Consider the following 20,270-nt stretch of genomic DNA (forward strand, 5'->3'; position numbering starts at 1 on the left):
ATGATACGGGTACGCAGACTGGTGGAGGCCCCGAGCACTCGAGGGCTGCTGGAGAGGAAGGCTGTAGCAGCACAAAGAAGCTTCCAACTCCCCATCTGGAAAAATCCCCCACAGGAGCACAGGCAATGGCAAAGCCATCTGTCTGTCTTCTGCAGAGCAGACCTCCTCTCCTGGGAGCAGAAAAAAAGCTGGCACATGGAGGTGGGCTTTCACTTCCCTGCTGCACGGAGGTTGGATGCAGATTGCTGGGCGTTACCTGTAGAGACCAGGCTGCTCTGTTCTGTCCCCACTCCCTTATTTTAGTCAGTTCTGTCTGAATTCCAGTTCTCTTTATTTTGCCTTTTTCCTTATGACACCTTCTTCCTTCCCTTCTCTTCCCAGCAGACAACAACAGATTCCTTCCTCTTCCCTACCTTCTCTCATTCTTTTTTATGCCGACTTAGCCTGTTTCTGATCTTCTGCAGTTCCTTTCTAGAGGGTGTGTTATGAACTGACATAGTATCTCTTTAAATAATTACTTTATCTTGGGCAGTGTCCTGATGCTGGATGTTCCTTGGGTCACTGTGGAGACTTCAGAGACCCAATATACAGTTAAGCTCCCTTTTAAATAATGAAAGGAAGCTGCAAGACCCTCTTAACCTTGGTGTCTCAGACAAGTGCAGATTTAATGAGCAAAAGGAGGTATGGTAGTTAGAGCCTATAGTGTAGTCCTTCCTCTTCCCATCAGCACTACCTGGTGTGGCACAGGGCCTGGGAGAAAGTCCTGGCCTTGGGCACCAGCACGGGTCAGGACTGGTCTGGGTGTGGGTGACTTTACTAGAATATACAAAATACTGAAGACAACCAAATATTTGACTTTAGGGATGGGTGTATTAGCTTGTTTTGGATACTACAGTTCCTTAATGTAGCAAAGCTGCATGAGTTGAATTTTGTCATCTGACCCAAACCTGTAGGACCACTTTACATTGTCTATATGAACCTAAATCCCCAAGTTTCCTATAGAATCTTGATTGGTGTATTTTGGCATGAAATACTGGCCTAACCAAAATAAAGAGAATGTCTCCTATTGAATTTTAAAGCAATTCCCTATTCCCATTGGTATTTTTCATATCAATTCTGCTCCAGAAGCACAAGTAGAATTACTAGGGTATGAAGAGGAGGTAACTGCCCAGTGCCTTTCACCCTTCTAACTCTACTACAGAAATAAGAATGTGTGGAGTCAGTTGCTTTCCAAAAACATAATCTGGTCATCCCTTACTGTGTGGCATCCATTTCTGTTGTTTTCCAGCTGATGTCAGAAACCTGGGGAAAGCAAAATAGACCATTTCTTTGCCCTTCATCTAGCTTATCTTTTCATTGTGGGATGAACTATCAAGTTTAACTTACCCAGAGGTCTCTATAAAAATAGAGTTAAATCCCTGATAAGACATTGACTGAAAATTGCTGATGGAAGACATTTACATATTATCTTAAAAACTCTTACAAACACCAACCCTTCTTCAGCATCCTCAAGTTCCCTGCCTCAGTCTGCAGACTATACATCCCAGGACCACTTTTCTAGTGGTGTGAAAGGCTTGCAGTCCAACTCAACAAAACTGGTTAAACTCTCAGAACACAAGAATTAATCATGTCCTTTCCCATCCTCCTGCAGAACCACTGAGGCTTTCCATCTCTGGCACCCATCCCTCATTATCCCCTGGGTACCCACTGATCTAATTTTCTACAAGGAGCTGAGGGGGAAGTCCTGCCAGACAGCTCTGTGAAAGTTGCCCAAGAAGTAAGTTTCAACACTCTATTCCTGGATGATACTGTCCCATCCTACAGTTACCCTGCTTGGCTCCAGCTAGTTTGCAGATGCAAAAATAAAAATCAAGACAATATAACCTCCATAGTGCTTTCCCCCCCTGCCCCTTATTAAGGCAGTTAAGTGAAATGAAAACATATGGACCCCATAAATTCTTTTGTGAGCAGCCTTGGTTTAAATACTCAGCCAAAGCAATGGTTATCATTAAACAAATAATAACACTAGAGCATAACAAAAGTTATATGCAGGACAAGATCCTCAGCTGCATAGCTCAGGTTGCCCGATGACACTGGGCTGATTTACACCACTCTTTTGGACTTGGTGTTGGTGCAATCAGCTAACTAAGTGCTACGAAAGCAACAAGGAACCCACGCTATCCTCTTGCAAACCTTAAAGAAGTGCTCTTGCACCTTGCTAAACTGTGAATGAAATGATGGTTTGTAGTGTTTGCAGAAGAACAGTACATGAACATTGGAAAAGGCTGCCCGGGGAAGTGGTTGAGTCACCATCCCTAGAGGTATTTAAAAGACATATAGATGTGTCACTTAGGGAGATGGATCAGTGGTGGACTTGGCAGTGCTAGGTTAACGGTTGGACTCGATCATCTTAAAGGTCTTTTCCAACCTAAATGATTCTATGATAGCAAAATCTTTCAATAAACATACAGCATAATCAAGAATGTATCCACAGCTAAGCAAACCAGACTAAAACAACAGAAATAAAATACTGCTGGAGACAGGTTTAAATATAGACTGGCCCAAGAGCATGTGAAGAACAGTTCTACTGCTGGGGCAAACTGTGTCTCAGTAATATGAAATGCCATAAGCAATGTGTCAGAACAGTTTGCTGTAACAAACAAACACGCACACATCCCCCCTCCAGCCTACTGAATTTTTTTGGTAATTAATGGTAAATTCTAATGTGCAATCTAGGTGTTCCCAAAGCTTTTTGAAGAGTAATGAAACTTTAGAGCACATTACATTAAAATAAGTATCAAAATAATGATCTTAAATTTATGTCACACCTTCCAAGGAGCTCAGTTCACAGCACTTTTGCTTGTGTGGTATCTGACCAGATTGTCAAAACCCATTCTTACAGGGTGCTGCAGGGTACTATAACTTAAGTGATTCATGCATGCAGCTGTTGGAACTGCTTGTTGGGTTGTGAAAAAGCTCACAGTGCCAAGTGCTGATCTAAGAGAACTCAGATCTCCATCAGCCGTCTTGGCTCTGAGTAGTTACTGAACAACAGATGGTAGCATGAGTTAAGCAAACTAAGAAAACATTCTGAGTGGAGGAATAAAGTTAAAAGCCTCACAAGAACTGAAATTCTTGAGAAAATACAGAGAACAAGTGTTGAGGTTTGAACTAGTTTTCATGTCCAAGTGATGTATACCACTAAACTTTAAAGAGTAGTCTTGTTTCTGAAGCACTCATTATTATGAAAGTTTTCATTTAACTTTGGGCAGAAGAGACTATGCGTGAAATTAATATTACAGACATTTCAGATACAGCTCAAAGCCATAACTCTTGTGTATTAAGCTACACTTGCACTGTAAAACACAACCAAAGACAATACCTGGCACTAAGGAAAAAACGAAAGAACCCCAAATCATGTCATTTTGCAGTAGATTACAAGCACCAGCAGCAATGAAGCATCATGAGCTTTGGTGAACTCTTCAGCAGAGCAAGGACAGCACAATTTCCACAAATGGAAAACTTACTAGTGTTAAAGTGAACAGAAGTGCACAAGCTCTTGCTGTATCCATATCAGTAGCATCAGCACAGAAGGGACAAAGTCAGTACAAGATGTAAGGAAAAAAGGTTCTAGCAATGATCCTAAACACAAATACATAGATACATGAAAGTGCATGAAGTAAACAAAGAATGGACAACTTGTACCAGTGAAGAGGGAAAGTTCCTCTAACCTGGTTTACAATAACTTCTAGTTCTTGGTCTCACTAAGACAGTGCACTCCAATATTGGATAGGTGAGGAACACAGGATATTTTCAGACTTACAGATGCTTGTGTTCAACAGTGCTCATGAGAATTCACATGAATGAAGCAGTTTTCTACAGAACTTCTTTACTCCATGCGATGGCTGAGTAAGAAAACTCATGTGAAAATCTGACCTGTCTAAATACACAGGTATCCTAAACCAGCTTTGTAAAGTAGCAATACATGTGACTATATCCAACTGAGACTAAGTTCTCTCATTTTCAGAGAAGTGAGGACTTCCAGAACAACCTGGAGTCAAACCACTCATCTTCTGATGAAACAAGGTACAAAGGAAGTATTTCAGCTGGCTTTCTTCTAACCTTTGCGAGGAGACCATGAAAACTTGCACATTGACTATATATTTTCAGCCTTATATTTCACTATACTTTAATTCCTTATACTGTTCATCCAAACTGACTACAGTCCCAGGTCTCTAAGCTTGTTTTCACTGGGTTTAAAAATATTTTAAAGTCTAGTTTGGGGCAGTAAATAATCTTGCTGTCATGGAAAGAGGAATCAGAACAATCAGACTACTCATTTAGCAAGGTATTACTCAGTGCAAGAAAGCGTGGGAGAATCAAGCTCCTAAAATGTAAATCAGTGGGACTAAGATACATAAAAGTGCATTAATTTTTGTATGTAAGCTACTTGGTTGAAAATTTAATTATTTATTTCTTTAGGCTCAGGAATCTTTATTCTGCGAAGTGCTGCACTCTACAGCACAGCCCACCAAAACACTTAAGGATATGAGTAAGTTTCATCATATCAGTAGTTCTAGCAGAGTAAACAGGATGTAAGAGTGGACACACTCAGACCACATATCCTTTTACCAGTTCCTCATTTCTGACTAGCAGTAATCAATGCTCAGGAGAACAGAAAAAGAATGTAGCAGGTCTAAGGCTGCTGAAGGGTTTCAACAATACTATCAATTCCCAAGTGTATTCAAAAGCACCATACATGAATACAGAGCCTTGCAATCCCAAGAAAAAAACATAAAATACTTGTGCTTTTGATACTCTGAAGGCCACAGACATGCCCTGTCTGTGAAGTGGCAGTCTCCAGGCTTCCCGTCCCTTAGCGTTGTCTCTCTGCACTGTATGGTCTTCAGGACCACTAAAGCCTCTGTGTGCAACAGTAACAGCTCTGGATCTCATGCACAAGGGGAACCATGCTGGCTAGCAGTTTGCCTTTACCATAACAAGGACACACTGACTCAGGTGCAACCCAGGACACCCAGGTCCTTTTTCTGCAAAGCCGTTTTCTAGTCCGTCAGCACCCAGCCTGGGCTATGGATGGCATGACTCTGTCCCCAGAGCAGGGCTTTGCACTTACCCTCACCACATCCAGGAGGCCCCTGCCAGCCCACTGCTATGGCTTGCTGAGGCTCCTGTGCCACCACCCTTCAGGTACTGGCCACTGCCGCCAACCCAGCATCATCCAGGGACTGCCCAAGGGTCTGCTCTATCTCATCGTCCAGGTCACCAGCAAAGACATCAAACAGCATCAGCTCCAGTAACAACTCCTGAGCAATGCTACTAGTAATCTGCTGCTGGTTGGGTTTGCCCTGCCTGTCACAGCCCTTTGTATGACAGTCCGGCAAAGCTTCTACCCACCTTACAGTTCACCTCTCCAATAGAGCTTCTACAAGGGTACTTTCAGGGACTGCATTGAAAGCCTTGCTGATGTCAAGGTGAATGACATCCATTTCTCTCCTCTCATCGGGTGCTGCTCATCTCATCAGAAAAGGCAGTTAGCTTGGTCAAACGTAATTTGCCCTTGATAAAATTGTGTTGACTGTTCCCAATTATGTTCTTGCCCTTCATGTATCTGGATATAGTCCTAGACACAGCTTTTGTGAGGATTCACACTATAATCTTCCTGTGGACTGAGGTCAGACTGACCAGCCCATAATTCCCAAAATTGTTGTCTTCAAAGAATGGCATAACCCTCACCTTTTCTCAGTCATCAGGACCATCTACCAGTTGCCACTGCCATTCAAAGGTGATGGACAGCAGCCTTCCAGTGATGTTAGCTGGCTTGCTCAGCACCCTCTAGTAGATTTCAAAGTAAGTCCAGCATTACACTCCTACTATTGGCATAGCTATCACCATACTTTCACATCTTTATGAGAAGCAACTTGCATGTGATACGTTAATTTACTGCAACAAAATGTGGAATGTGGGTGTTTGGGGGTCTTTTGTTGTTGGCATTTGTTTTTTTTAAGAGTGATATAACTTACATATTGTCTGGCATATAAATACCCTTGTTTATGATACTGATACCTTAAAATTCAAAAGAAAAATGTGATAAATTTATGTTTATGCATACAATTTACATTTTGCTTTTGTCTTTGTAGACAGCAAAATGGTCCATTTTGAATTTCAGGCTTTTATGAATGGTACAAAGTATTTTGGATAAAAAAATTCTGTTTTGGAAACATTTGTTTTGGACCTACACATCTATGAGGGGGATATTTTAAAAACACTACTCCCCCTACCCCCCCCCCCCCAACAGTCCAATTATAATAGTATCAATCAAGCTGTGAGGACTTGAGAAAAAAATCAGAACTTGGGTAACAATCTACACAAAACTAACATAGTGGTGCCACCCTGTGGCTACAACATGAAACTTCTGCTGAAAAGGTAAGATGAATGGTTATGTTTTATCTTCCAATCAGAATAAAGTGGACTTCTGCACAAGAAGCTGCTGGCAGTTTTCAGAACTTCAGTGCAAGTTTAAGAGCATATGTATGTAGAACAGATCAAGATAGTACCTGGCGATACTATGTTGATTTTGATATTGCTGTGCAGGTTATCAAGTGGACATCTGGCCCCACTACCTACAACTGTATTTGTCAGGGAAAGAACAGAAAAACATCCATATCTTACAGAGAAAGTGACAACAGAACAAATGAGAAGGGGAGAACTATTACATTTGAGTAAAACGATTTAAGCAAATACAATTAAATAAATCCTAAAGTTTAAAGTAAATCCTACAACGACAAAATGTTTAAGCAATAATAACCTCTGCAAGAGATAAGTAATATAACATCTATCACTAGGTTTTAACGCAAATCACAACCACAAGAACTAAAAACTTGTAATTAAAGTGTAAGCTATAATCATTTGATTCCAGCTGCAGCTCTTCCTAAGGGAAAAAACAAAACAACAAAAGCCCAGAATACACAACACTAGCAAATATCATTAAAACTTGTATTACAATGGTAGCAGTTCAAAATGCAATCAGCTATAAGAACTATGGTATTTCAGTACCTTTAGAAATAAAGTATCTATACAAAAGAAATGTTACATACATAACTGTGACAGTCATTAAAATATTATAAAATATACAGTGTCTGATCACTTTCACTCTATTGCAATTTTATTAATGTAAAATAGAAAGTAAGATTTAGAATCATTTTCTTCCAATTTTCTATCCACAAGCAGTGTTGGTCTTTGAATCACATAGCTCCTATTTATTTTTAAAGAAGCATTAACATTTTCTAAAGCCTCTTGGCTACTTTTAATAGGTTAACCAATTTGCTTCAAAATGAACAAAACACAATGTTCAAAGCTTTGCTACCTTCCCCTGTAAGATTCAGTAATGAAAAACCCTAAAGGCAGTGGAAGAAACAGCACAAGGAAAATCAACATCACAGTACACGTGGTCTTTCTTAACCTTATCTGTCCTCATGCAAAAGCCGGCTGGAAGAAAGACGGTCTCTTGGAAGAGCCTCCCACCAATCCTCCCATTTCACATTTGCAAAGCTGTAATACCCAATGTTATGCTACAAAGTTTGGCTATACAATCTTTGTGCCGCTGTAGCAGTTTTGTTCTGCGCATCAGTAGAGTGCTTCTGTTGGGTGGTTTGAAGTTTTCCTCCCCCTGCTTGGACAACCCCACACATTTCTACAGTAGCTTGGGATCTAAGCTTAGTCTAACAATCGATGGTAAACTACTCCATAGAACAGACGACAAGCTTGATGTGTACAGAATAAACTGTGGAGATATACTGCCACACTCTATACTGACTGGAGTTTCCCCAAGCACTGAGTGAGGACTTCATGCGTCGGTAGTCAGCACTATTGGAATCTGGATGGAAGGTAAAGGTGGCACAAATAGCTAATAGTTGCATCACCTGCCATGATGAAACAATATTACAACTAACCAAAAATTACAGAGGAGTAGTATATGTAAGTTTGTACACATACAGCATAGGTAGGAGTTTAATGGTAGTTAAGTTTTGGTAGGATTCAATTTTTTAATACAGTCTGATCTTGTCAAAACACTAAACCATCATGCAACTACTACAAGGGTCCTGAATGGAGAAAAACAGAAGCACGTATTACTTGCATAGTGCTGGCATTTGCTGTTGTCTAACCAATTCACCTTGAGGCTAGTTGTGCGTTTTCAGAAGAACCAGACCTAACAAACCTAGAGACAAAGATTAAGTTTCCACTTCTACTTCTTGGTTGCGCCTGTTCAGAAAAGATTCAGAAGACTTAAACCATTTGTAGATTGCTGCCACATCTTAGTATCTCACAGCCGATGGTAGCAAATATAGCACAGAAGCGAAGCATAAATATCTTGCCCATATTCATAAACAAAAAAAAGGACATAATCTTTCACTTACACCCAAATAAGTTGGTTTTTGTGCCCTGCCCTGAGATAAAATACAACTGCATCTAGTTATCACCTGCCCAGAAAGAAGAAAAATGAATTGGCTACAAGTCATGGTCCAAACGTGTAGGACACTAAAACAAAAGGAGCAGCAGAGGCTTAGGTGCTGGCTGTATTAAACAAAAGATGTACCGATCACACAATGGCAGTGGTTAGATTTGTGTCCTGAGCTAAGATTTTTGGGGTTTTTTTGGTTTTGGTTTTTTTTTTTTTTAGGTTGTCTGAATCATCTGTAGAATGGCTCACTTTTCTCTTGGAAAGCAAACGGGCTTCAGACCTGATCTGCAAAGCATACAGGAATTACTGTGCACACAAGACTAAGGTTATTTGTGTAACCACTAAATCTGATCTACACACCAAGAACACAACATTACTACGAGGGATGCATGTAATGGATAAATGCTATTGAAGGAGGTAACTCAAGTGTATTTGATCTTTTTACTGAAGTTCTTCAAAATATTGTGTGGTTTTGTTCTAATGCAGATTGTAGATACTGGAGACTACTGAAGTCATTTACCACCTTAGACTGTCCTTAAAGGAATATCTGGTGTCTCTGAAACCATACATTTCTAGTATTTACTCACATACTAGGCTTAAAAGAAATTGTTTTACCCTGATCAGATCAGCTGACTTCCTTTTAGACATAAAACTGTGCTCTTGGAGACTTATTTCATCAGTAATGATATACAGGCCTCAGAAGAAGTTTCTCATCCATCTGTAAAATCATTAGTGTAGGATATTTTCACCCAACATTATGCTGGCTCCTCGGAGGATCTCCTTCCCTCTGAACACCAGGCAAACTTTTATTTTTGACACTTTGCACAGAATAGGAGGGGAAGGACATATGATAACAACAACAAAGCACAGTAATAAAAAATAATTTCCTGCTCAATTAATAAACCAGTTTCTCTGGCTTTCCTATGCAGTCCTAGGAGTACCCAATGTACAGCTCCTTGACCAGCGGCAACATACAAAGCCTTGTGGGTAGGAGTAAATTAGACAAAGAGGAAAATCTTTGGACCTCTCACCCAAAGATTCTTCCCTTCCCATAGTTTTTTCCTGTAGGCAATATAAAGATTTAAAAACGGTCCCCAGTCCTACCTCCCATTGTTCATCTAAGAACTGCAGGACTAGAGCAGGAACTTTCCTCAATAATATTTGAATCTTTTGGGAGATACAAGCACATGAGAAGCAGTTTTTAACACCTTCTGAAGCCAGAGAAGCAAGTCAGCTGGTAACCCGCTAAAAAAAACCATTTCTTACATGTGTGATGCACCATCCCTGTGCAAGAGTTGATTACGCTGTTCTGTTGTCCTCCTGCCCTGCTCCTCCCAGCCACTAACCCCTCTTTTCCAGCCCTCCCCTCCTCCTTTTTCCTTCTCCCAGCTCCTCACTCCACATCAGGTATCTGTCCTAACGAACAACCATCTTTCAAGGAGCAGGCTAGAGGATAACAAATAAGAACTTTAAGCCATGAAATCCATGTCATTGTTTACAGAGGACATCTTTCTATGAAATACAGCAGTGAATAAATGAGCCAAACCCCCACATTTATCAACTACTTTGAAACACAAATCATTTGTAAACAACATGTCTCATCTCTCCAGGAGCCTAGAAGTAAAACAGTATTTTCAGTCTCTCACCGTCAGGAGAGAATGAGAAAAAGCAGACACATACTTGAAGGTTTCAGTTTGAAAAATATGCTTGACTGAAAAACATTTCTGTTCACTGCTTAAGGCTTCAAATGAAATGAAGCCAAGTTTTAAAATTCTTTCCTAAAACTAACATTTAAATGCAATAACCCACAGATTCTTCCCATTCATAAAACCCATCTCTGTGTTTTAAGATGATTACCACAGCAACATTTTTATCTGCCCTATGATACCTGACAGCTGGGAACTGCACCAGAAATCTGGCATCAATCTGCCTTAATCTATTACAGTTTTGAAAAGATAGATAATACTGTGGAATTACTGCACACTGACTAATACTTCCACTACTAGCTCACCTGACTGACTTATGACTTTTTCTGTTTGTTTTGGGGGTGAGGACAAGATACATTTTACAGTTGCTCATAATCAAGACTGGAGTAAGAACTAGCAAACTCCCATTTTAATTGGCTTCAAAGCATGCAGAACAGGGAAACAAACCAGATCCATCAGGCACACTAGGCTAGCACACAGATGGTTGATTTCGTAGTGAGGTGACACCCATCCCTCCCACTAGGATACCCTAAAGGGCAAAAATGCTTTTGAAGTGTCTCTGTGTAGTTATACAAAGTATTACACGGGGGCTACAAAAAAACCCATCAGCTTGTACCTCATTGTGGCTCATATATCTAAAGCCATCCAATGTGCAACTATGAAGAAGTACCACTCTTCAGCAATAGTTATCACCCCACCCTTTGCATCTACTGTTCCATTTTGGTTAGTTGCAGTATTCTGAAATGTAAAAATACCCAGTCTGCTTTCAAAAGCATGTCAAATAAAGATGTCCCTCAACTTGCATTGCAAGGGCCTTTCAATGTCTTCAAATAGAAATGGCTAGAGTGGAAGGGAATAGGTAAAAAAATGTTACCTCACGCAAAACACACTAATCACAGTTGAGAAGGCTGGGAAGCATGAGTGGCAGACTTTACTTTGGGAATTCAGGGCAAATAATTTGGGAAACTGAGTATTAGCTATGAGTGCCGTGATAATTTCTTTTTTCTCTCAGCTGTTCCTTTTCTCCTACAGTCTGAAATCAGCCACTTAAGCCATCGTTTTCCTGAGATGAAGACCACTGTAGTTTTATCTTACGTATAGTTGCCTTGCAAAATGAAAAGTCTGGTGTTTTCAAAAATAGTAAAAGAAAATTACTTTGAGGGGCTTTGCAGTAGTACTTAATGATAGTCTCGCTCCTACAGCACAAACAATACTCAGCAAACTGGTTTCTGCAGTGATATGAAAGGAAAATGAAAATGAGCTAGTTTATGGAGATGTACACTTCAGTGCTGACCATCTGTCAGACCAATTCATGAGCTATTTTTGAGTGGGTATTCAGGACAATACGAAGTTTGCAGTGTAGGTGATAAACTTATACAAACAAGCTGCTTTCCAAGAAAGACCTTGCAAGTTGGGTACAGGAAAAGTAGTCTTTGACACTTAACTATTGAGAAGTTAAGCCTGGTGTATAATTGTTCTTTTTATCAAAGTTACCATGGAAAGAACAATTAAAACTATCCAAGCTGTCAGTAATCATAAGAAGTTTGTGACGGTTTAAAAAAATTTGACCAGAAATCAGCAAACTCTCCGCTTGGAAAAACCTTCAGGCCTGGCTGATTTTCCTAGTTAGCTCACAAAGAAAACATTGTGTGTCCAGAATAGATTTACACTCACCTGAAAGCACATGAGGAGCAACCGATTTCTATTCTGATCCCACAAAAGTGTGTCCTAACATGAGCAACAAGTGGAGAGACACTGGATGAATATTCTGAATTCTGTATCACATAAGGAACACCAGGTAAGAGCACAAAGTAGCCCCCTTCCAGATAGGCATATCACAACTAGGGAAAAGGAAAAAGTTGACCCGAAATAATCTAGAAAGCCTCAAAATATATAAGTTTATTTAGCTACAATATTAAAAAGTACAATATAAAGATATAAAAGATAGAAATTCCATAATTAATTCACATGCTAAAAGGATTAATTGACCAGCCGTAAGGAGGAGACTTCATGAAATATATGGACATCCTAGCCATAAAGGCGATTTCATCAAGTTTCAGACTTGAAATATTGAACAACCATTGCAGAGAACTTGCTCTCCCATATCACCATAACTAGGGAGGGGGGAAAAAAAAAAGAAAAAAAAAAGAAAACCAAAAGAAACAATGTCAGTGTGTCTTCTGTTTCTGGAACATAACAAAAAGAATGCCATCCTATTCCATTATCAACTGTAACCACAGGACTCCCACGCAGCACACTCATATCATAGAATTGTTAACAGTGATGGCAAAAACTTAAGATTACTCCTTGGGAGTGCATTCATTCATCACTGACCAGCATACTCTATTGCTGGTGGGAAAGCAAGTGGAATTTTTGCCTCCTAGAACACTTAAATGAAAAGCTAAACAAGACTTGCACTAAGATTGATTAGACTCCTTCATGCAGACATTTTATTTTCCATGTTTCAGACAGTTTTACTGTTGCTAAAGCAACCTGAGAAGAGTTCAAGTCCTTTACGTGGATGAGCTAGATATCTGCTGGGTCTTCGTAGGCTACAGCCAATTTTCAGGGCATATATAATTAAAATAAGCTTAAAAATTCAAAAGGCACTTACTCAATAGTGGAGCACAAAGAACAGGTAACTGTGTTACAGCAGCTGCAGAGCCTGCTGCAGTTCTGGCAGACAAACTGGTCGCACTGTGTACATGCTTCCTTGACATCAGCAGTTCTTACACACGATGAACAGGCTTTGGAAACTCCCACGGGTGGAACTGCTTTGAAAAGATGCAGTTAAGAAGAGAGATACTTTACAGCAAAACAGAGAAAGCACCTGGAAGTTCTAAGAACTGCGGAGCGTGGTTATCTCCGCTCGGCGTTACAGCCACAGGCGGCAGCAGGCACCAAGCACCGAGCCCGCTGCTTGTAACTTTGTTGGTACTTTTTCTGCTCAACGGCAGAGACCACCAAGAGATTCTCCAGCAGACCATACGTGCAACAGTTTCTAAATCCGCCAGCGAAGCTCAAATCTAACGCTTCCTTTAAAAAAAGACAACAAAGAAGAACTAGGGAGAGGGGGACAGCCCCCCGCCCCCCCAACGTGTGCCTGGAAGCCCGGCGGGCGGAGAGCAGCGCCTGCAGCCTGGCTCCAGGCAGCACCGCAGGGCAGCGCCGGCCCCCCCGCCCGCGGCGGGCCCACTCACCCTTCTCCGTGGCGGCGGGGCCCCTCAGCAGTCTCCCGTCGTGGCCGATGAGGAGCTGTCCGCTCCACCGCCGCCCCGCTCTGCCGTCCTGGGCCTCCCCGCCGGGCTCCGGCGAACGGCTGACCGCCCGGGCGGCGGCGGGGCTGGCGGGCCAGGCGCCCTCCATGTACGCCTGGGCGCCCCTGAAGAGCAGCCGCCGGGTCCGCTCTGCCGGCGGGACGGGAGGGGAGGGAGAGGAGGGTTAGGGGCGGCTTCCCCCCCTCACACCCCGCCGCCAGGCCCGGGAGGTCGGGAGGCAGCGGCGGCGGGGGAGGCCTGTGGGCACAGGCCCGGCCCGGCCCGGCCCGGCCCAGCCCGGCGGGGCGACGGCTCGCGGCGCTTCCCACCCTCCCTCCGCCTCACCGAAAACCTCCCGCCGGTACTCCTCGCCCCGCACGCCGTGGCTCAGCTCACGCAGCCCCACACGGGTTTTCAGCTGGAGCGGGGCCGCCTCCCCGAAGGGGCAGGAGCGCTTCGGCATGGCGGGACCGGCCCGCCGCCGCCGCCGCCACCACCACCTCCTCCTCCTCCTCCTCCTCCTCCTCCTCCTCCTCCTCCTCCTCCTCCTCCTCTTCCTCCCCCCCCGCCCCACGGCCGGCCGTTCTCCGCGGCGTCATCGCCGCGCAGGGCCAATGGCGGGGCGGCAAGGGGGGGAAGCGCGAGGGGGTGGGCGGGGCCAGCCCCGCCCCTCCTCAGCCTCCCTCCTCAGCCTGAGGTACTTCGCGGCCGGGACCGCCCGCCTCTGCCCGCCGGGAGCCCGGCGCTTCGGCCGCAGGAAAAATTTCGCTTTTCGCCGCGCCCCGAGCGTCCGCTGCCGCCCGCCGGGGCCGCCTGCGGCGCCCGGCCGGCCCTGCCGCTCCTCACGCGTGTCGGCGGCCGGAGGTCGTCCGCTCCTCCGTGCGTCTGGTCCTGGGTGCGAAGAACCCGGCAGGACAAAGCGAAACGAGGTTTTGAAACTCGGGTTTGCCAATAAATCCTCTTTCCCCGTTAGTGGTTTCGGACTCGCCTTCCTTTCCACAAGCCCTGCGGGTTACGCCTGGGTTGGGGCGCACCCAGTTCTTCCAAAAACTTGAACCACCTGCCAAAGCTCTAGCTGTCTCAATGCTGTAGAACCAACGAGAACGTGCGCGAGTGCAAGAATTCACTTTTTTTTGTAAAAAACCAGCCCGGAGGCTGGAGAACCTCCGGCCGGCCAGGGCCTGCTAACAGGGAGAGCGGGTTCGCCACTCGTGGTGCTCAGTGAGGCTGCGGGGCCTGACGCTCGGCTTCAGCTCAGTCACCCGAGTTCCCTGAGACTTTCTGCTGTCATTGTGTGACCGGGAATTACTACAATTAATTTGCTATTTATAGGTAAACTGTCTACAGCAGTCTCGGTATCGTTTCACAGATCAAAAGTGTCGTGTTCAATTCCAAGTAGCAGTCAGTCTGGTTGCTATGTATATTTTGAAAACACATTGTTTTCCGCAGGGCAAACAAGACCTTTAAAACTGGTGGTGGTGTCCCTGGTGCAATGCTTTGTGTCATTTGAAGAAGGTAATCAGTCAGGACAGTTGTATTTCTTCCAGAGAGGTTTTTGAATTCAAACCTTCACCTGTATGTACGCTAGGATTCTGGGCAAAATCATGACCAAATATAAGGGTGATTTTTCCATCAGTGAACACCAAAACCATACTTCCACTAGCTGCTGAACTGCTGCTAGTTTGCAGGCACAACCATACTGATTTCATACAGGTTAATGTGGGTTTTTTGTTTTCTTTGGTTGGGTTTTTTGTTGTTTTTTTTTTGTTTGGGGTTTTTTTTTTTTCTGTATAGCTGATCAGCCCAGGCTTGTGGTCTGTGGAGTGGAAGCTACAGTTGTAATGCACAGTAATTCACAAAAAAATCCCTTCTGAGCGCCAAAGTCTGACTCCTGTCACACTTTCTTTAGCTGTGAAGATTTCTACTTTGGCTTTTTCTGCATGCACTTGCAAAGGCATGCTTAAAGATGTTCAGCAGACAATTTGCCACTGCACATTGAAAACTTACGGTCTTCTCTTTCTCTTTAAGGAAATTTCTTTGTAAATATTCATTAGATATACATTCTGATGTCCCTGAAGCTCTCTGGGGAATATGGGTGAATGAGAATGTAATCCCAGTCAGATGGAGCCCTGTCAGGATAGAGGGCAGCAGATCACACGTTTCATTAACATGGCATAGGATAACTGTGGATGGAACTCGACTGAGAACGGCATGAAATACAAAGGAAAAAGTTAAAAGTGCTGTTCTGCTTGTGAAGAAGGAGTGCTCTGAAACACTCATCTCAGAGTATGAAGTAGATTTGAAAGTAAGCAGCATGTGCTGCAGCAGTGCTTCTGGTGCTGTCACTGAAGGGTAAATTTAAGGGCACTTTCCCTGAGGGCTGATTAGGTTTGACATGTGCCACCACCACCCCACTGCAGGGCAGATGCAGAAATCTTCTGTCGCAGCTGAGTCAGCCTCAGGTAGTGACAACTCTTAATTGGTTTGCAAGCCCCAAACTTAACAACATCTGTTACTGACCAGCTATTCCCTATTTGTAAGCTATGAAGGCAAAATAATCCTGTCTGGTCTGTACCAACATACCTTAGCATCCTACAGGGAGGGAAGTGGTTCATCTGCCAGTCTGTTGACTTGTTACCCAACAGAATGATTCTGAGTATTTTATTAGTTTCATAGCAGTAAGCCTTGAGGAAGGTCCACTGGTGATTTGGAAGTAGAAGAAAGGCTGAGATCTGATCTGGCAAAGCTTGCTGGCATTGAGCGCTCATGAAAATTAATGCTAACGACTTCCCAAGTTAGTTAATGAGATCATGTGTTACATTACGCAGCTTCTGAATGTGAAAAAGCAACCCAAACAAATCCCAGACCACTAATGGTAATTGTGAAATACGATGATTTTGGTTTATCCTTGAAAACGTGTTTGTAAAAAAAAAAGCAGAGAATAAAAATGACAGTCTTTTTCTTGCTCCTTTGCTTCTTCTGTGCCTGTGTGAATATTACAGACAAATTGCCTGGTTGACAGCTTTGTCACTTACAGAACAAAGAAAAATTTAATTTCATTTTTTTTCAATAGTTTCCATTTCCAGTAAGCAAATTTAAAGAGCAAAATGGATTGTGCTTGCTAAGTCTGTCTTTCCTAATATTCTATTTCTACCAGTGCTCTAAGAAAGTCAGGGCAGCCACAGAAGGATTCTGGCCATAGTTCACCTTCTTTGCTTCTAGCAGTTTAAAGTTCAGAAATTTTCTGAGCCAAAATTTCCATCTGGATCTTAATGTTTAATAGCTGTCAGTAGGCCCACTCTTCACAGATTTGTCCAGTTCCCTTCTCAAAACTGGTAACATTTTGTTTATCTTGTCTAGCAAGGTCTATAACTTAGTAATGTATTATTTAAAAAAAATGCTTCATCAGGTTGTTTTCAGTTTGCTGCCTGTTAATTTCCTTGGGTGTCTCCTATGTCTGGTTTTATAAAAAATAATGAATAACCATTCCCTATTGACTGTCTGCATAACATCCATGACTATAAAGACGTCTGCTATATCATCCTCCTTCATCTTTTATTCAAGATGAAATATTTTGCCATGTTGAAGCACTCCTTTGCAGTGTGTCCTGATCCACATCACCTGTGCCACATTCCAGTTCACGGCACAGGAAAATTCTCTAATGTGCACTGTGGCTCTGGAGAGCGACTGGGGTGCATGGGAAGGGAGGGAGGGAGCCCGGGCTGCCCCAAGAGCTCTGGGCAGCAGAGGACTAGGTGACCGAGTGTACCCAGCATACCTAAGCTACAGGGTACAGACAGCCTCAGATATCATTTTCCATCCCTCTCATAGTCTCTAACGTCCTTCCTGAAGCTGGGTGGCCAGTGCACCAGCTGCGGGGATGCTATGCACTCGGACAGCACAAATCTAAAGGTGTTTTCTTCTTGCTCCCTTCCCTGATAATTCCTAACATCTGATTTGTCATTTTGATTACTACTAAAGTACCAAACTGATGCTTTCAGGGAACTATTCATAAATGGTTTACAGCATCACTCCCCTGAGTGCTACTCACTTAATTCAGAACCCATCACTCTATGTATATAACTGAGGCTATTTTTCCCCCATGTGTACTGCATACTTACTGACACTGCCAATTTATTACCCGTTTGGTATCGTGAGAGCCTGGAAAATACACAGCTACAGCTCTTCCCAGCTGGCTTTTGGATTTGACTTTTAATAATAATGCAGCAAACACGTATACCGCACTGCTCATCTCCTTTCCTCAGAGTACTTATAAATATGTTGAATTGCCAGAAGCTTCCTCAGGTTTACCAATATACAGTCCTCAGGATTACACCGATCCCTTTGTAAGAACTGGCATTGTGTTCCTTTTGCACTGAGACTAATTTAATTAAATATATCACATTCAGACCTGAACTACGATAGGCTTTGCCTACAAAATGTGTAGATTTAGGTTTTAAATACTCCAGTAAGCAATTACAGATTTTAAGATTTTTTGTTTCTGATCCATCTGTAAGACAATCAGAATAAATGTTTGCCTGTGAGCCAATGCTTCCAACTACTCCAAAACATAATTAGAAATAAACAGGTAGACTGGAATAAAAATCATAGACTGTAAGTCACAGACACTGCAAATCGAGACTGGAGGTTTTCTTAAAAGGAAAAGAACTTATAAACTTGAAAAAGAGCAAATTGAGGAAAATTCTGCCTTCTGTTTTAGGCAGGGTCAGACAAAATGTCCACAATGGCTGATTTGGCTTTGTGAATCTAAATATTCATCAGTTTTACTTCTTCCCCTCTATGCCTTGTTTTGTAAGCAACCTTTATCCGTTTACCGTAACAAGTTAAAGTGTTCCATTCTAGGAACAGGTGGCAGGTAAATAGCAATCCAGATTATATTAGCTTTTAAACTGTTCCAAATGCCTAACAGTAGGTTCCCATAAGCATCGGAAGGGCCTTGAAAATACTTTACCTTTCGCTCCAGCTTCACTTATACCAAAGCCCTCCTCTCCACGTGCTTGTAGTAAAAATTCCCCATTTATTCTATTCTTTCCTTATTAGGCGTTTTAGAAAGAAATCAAAACACAATACCTAGAGGCAGGAGTCTCTTACACCACTTTAAATACGGAGTTCCCTTAATGACTGCTCTCAAATTGTATTGATATAAAAAGAGTGGATTTTGGCCAACTCACTGGTTCTTTTCTAATGTTTTCATGCTAAAATGGTGAAAGGAATATTCTGGAAAATCTTTTAAGTGGAATACATGTTATAGTAGCTGATGTAATTGGCTGCACGTCAGCATGCAATCTATGTTACGTCAGCTGGAGTATCAGGATGCACACACACCCTCTGTTAGGACTGAAGTAAAGCACCGCGCCCCATGCACTCAGTCCCACTGTACTCTTCTTTCTGTGCTCTGCAATACGGATTCGAAGATTTAAAAAAAACCCTCCTTGAATAAACCTGCTTTTACTAGAAGGGCTCGGGGCCGATTCCTTTCTTTTGTACCCTTTTCCTATAGTTCTGTAGCACATCAGCCTTAGCAGACAACATGTTTACAACTCGGATCAAAGCACTACACCCAGTTCAGACATTATCTGTTTGCAAGTGCACGTCATTTTACTATGGCTTGTTAGCAACAGAGTTCGTGCCCTCATCTTGATGAGTTGGTTCACGCATCAAAAAACATTTTATAGACCAGTAATGTGCAGGATTAAGGGCTGGCTCCTGAAGTATGCTGCTGTTAAGCCAAGGTTCTGCCATCTTGGCACAGCAGACAGTACTGGTTCTTAAATTAGCATGGCGTGGTTAAATTTCATAGCATGTTACTATTCTGCCAGCCATGAGATAGACCAGTTCTGCCCAGGTCGAAGGTCCCACTTACACTAGAGGGCACTCCCAAGACTATAAATTGGTTTTGCTGTTGCAAGGCTGTTACTGTTCTGCTGACAGCAATGTGCAGGGTTTACAAAGGGGCTGCTTTCTCCAGGTTTTTTTTTCATGGTTGTTGTTCCTGGCCTTTCCAGTTGTGTGCCTTCATTTCTGTTGCACACAACTTCCTTTTATTTTGCCTCTTTCCTGATTATTTTAATCTATCAAGAAAAAAGAAAACTGAGCTCTGACAGTGATTACTTCCATTCCTGACCTAACGTGGTGCCACGGTGTTCTGGTTTCTTTCTCTGCAGGAGACAATGTTTTTCATTTAATACTAGGTGGTTGTCCTAAGAATTCTTTAAATGTGTGTCCAAATGGTGCTGTTCCACTATTCAATGTGGATTGACTTGGGAGAGGCCACAGGTACCTCTGCCCTTTCACTAGCCCCACACAGCACAAAACATCCTCTCCCTCACATGGCATGGAAAGGGCTGGGCAAAATCTTCCTCCCTCCACACTGCGGCTGCATCCAGCCCTGGTCTTGTTATTTGGTTGTGGAAAGGAATCCTTCCTTCGAGACAGCTTTGTATGTTGTGCCTCGCACGCTGACGTTTATCGGCTCCCTGAAGCAGCCATTTAGCTGGAATAACTCAGGGTCCATCCGTTCAGCTCGAAGGGACTATGTCAGCGCATGCTGGCAAAGAACCTGGCTCTCTGCACTCACCATGTCTAACAAATGATTCCCCAGCAGCAGCCCACAAAGCGTGTTTACTTTAAATATGTGTGGCTGTATCGTCAATCCTGGATAGAGAAGATCTCTGTCTAGAAAACAGAAGCTGCACAGAGTCAATGCGAGTCCCTGAACGTTGCCAGGATAACATGCCACTGCTACAGGGACCATCACTACGGCTAATGTGGAAATTTTCTTAGTACAGCCTTTTTGGTTGAAATCTG

General features: G+C 42.9%; 1 protein-coding gene across 2 annotated transcripts; it reads right to left on the bottom strand.

The window, feature by feature from the left end:
* Positions 1–12,069: 12,069 nt before the first annotated feature.
* SIVA1 (SIVA1 apoptosis inducing factor) lies at positions 12,070–13,940 on the bottom strand. 2 transcript variants are annotated; one of them, XM_069783312.1, is made up of 4 exons: positions 13,788–13,940; positions 13,386–13,592; positions 12,800–12,956; positions 12,070–12,299 (listed from the first exon to the last, which is right to left on the bottom strand). In XM_069783312.1, the coding sequence occupies exons 1-4, from the start codon at positions 13,903–13,905 to the stop codon at positions 12,242–12,244; spliced, it is 540 nt and encodes a 179-aa protein (XP_069639413.1). In that variant the 5' UTR covers positions 13,906–13,940; the 3' UTR covers positions 12,070–12,241. The 2 variants fall into 2 exon arrangements, with proteins under 2 accessions (XP_069639413.1, XP_069639412.1); XM_069783311.1 differs by having other exon boundaries at positions 12,800–12,959.
* Positions 13,941–20,270: the final 6,330 nt, after the last annotated feature.

Source organism: Haliaeetus albicilla, chromosome 5 (assembly GCF_947461875.1).
Source record: "Haliaeetus albicilla chromosome 5, bHalAlb1.1, whole genome shotgun sequence".
Taxonomy (NCBI): Eukaryota; Metazoa; Chordata; class Aves; order Accipitriformes; family Accipitridae; genus Haliaeetus; species Haliaeetus albicilla.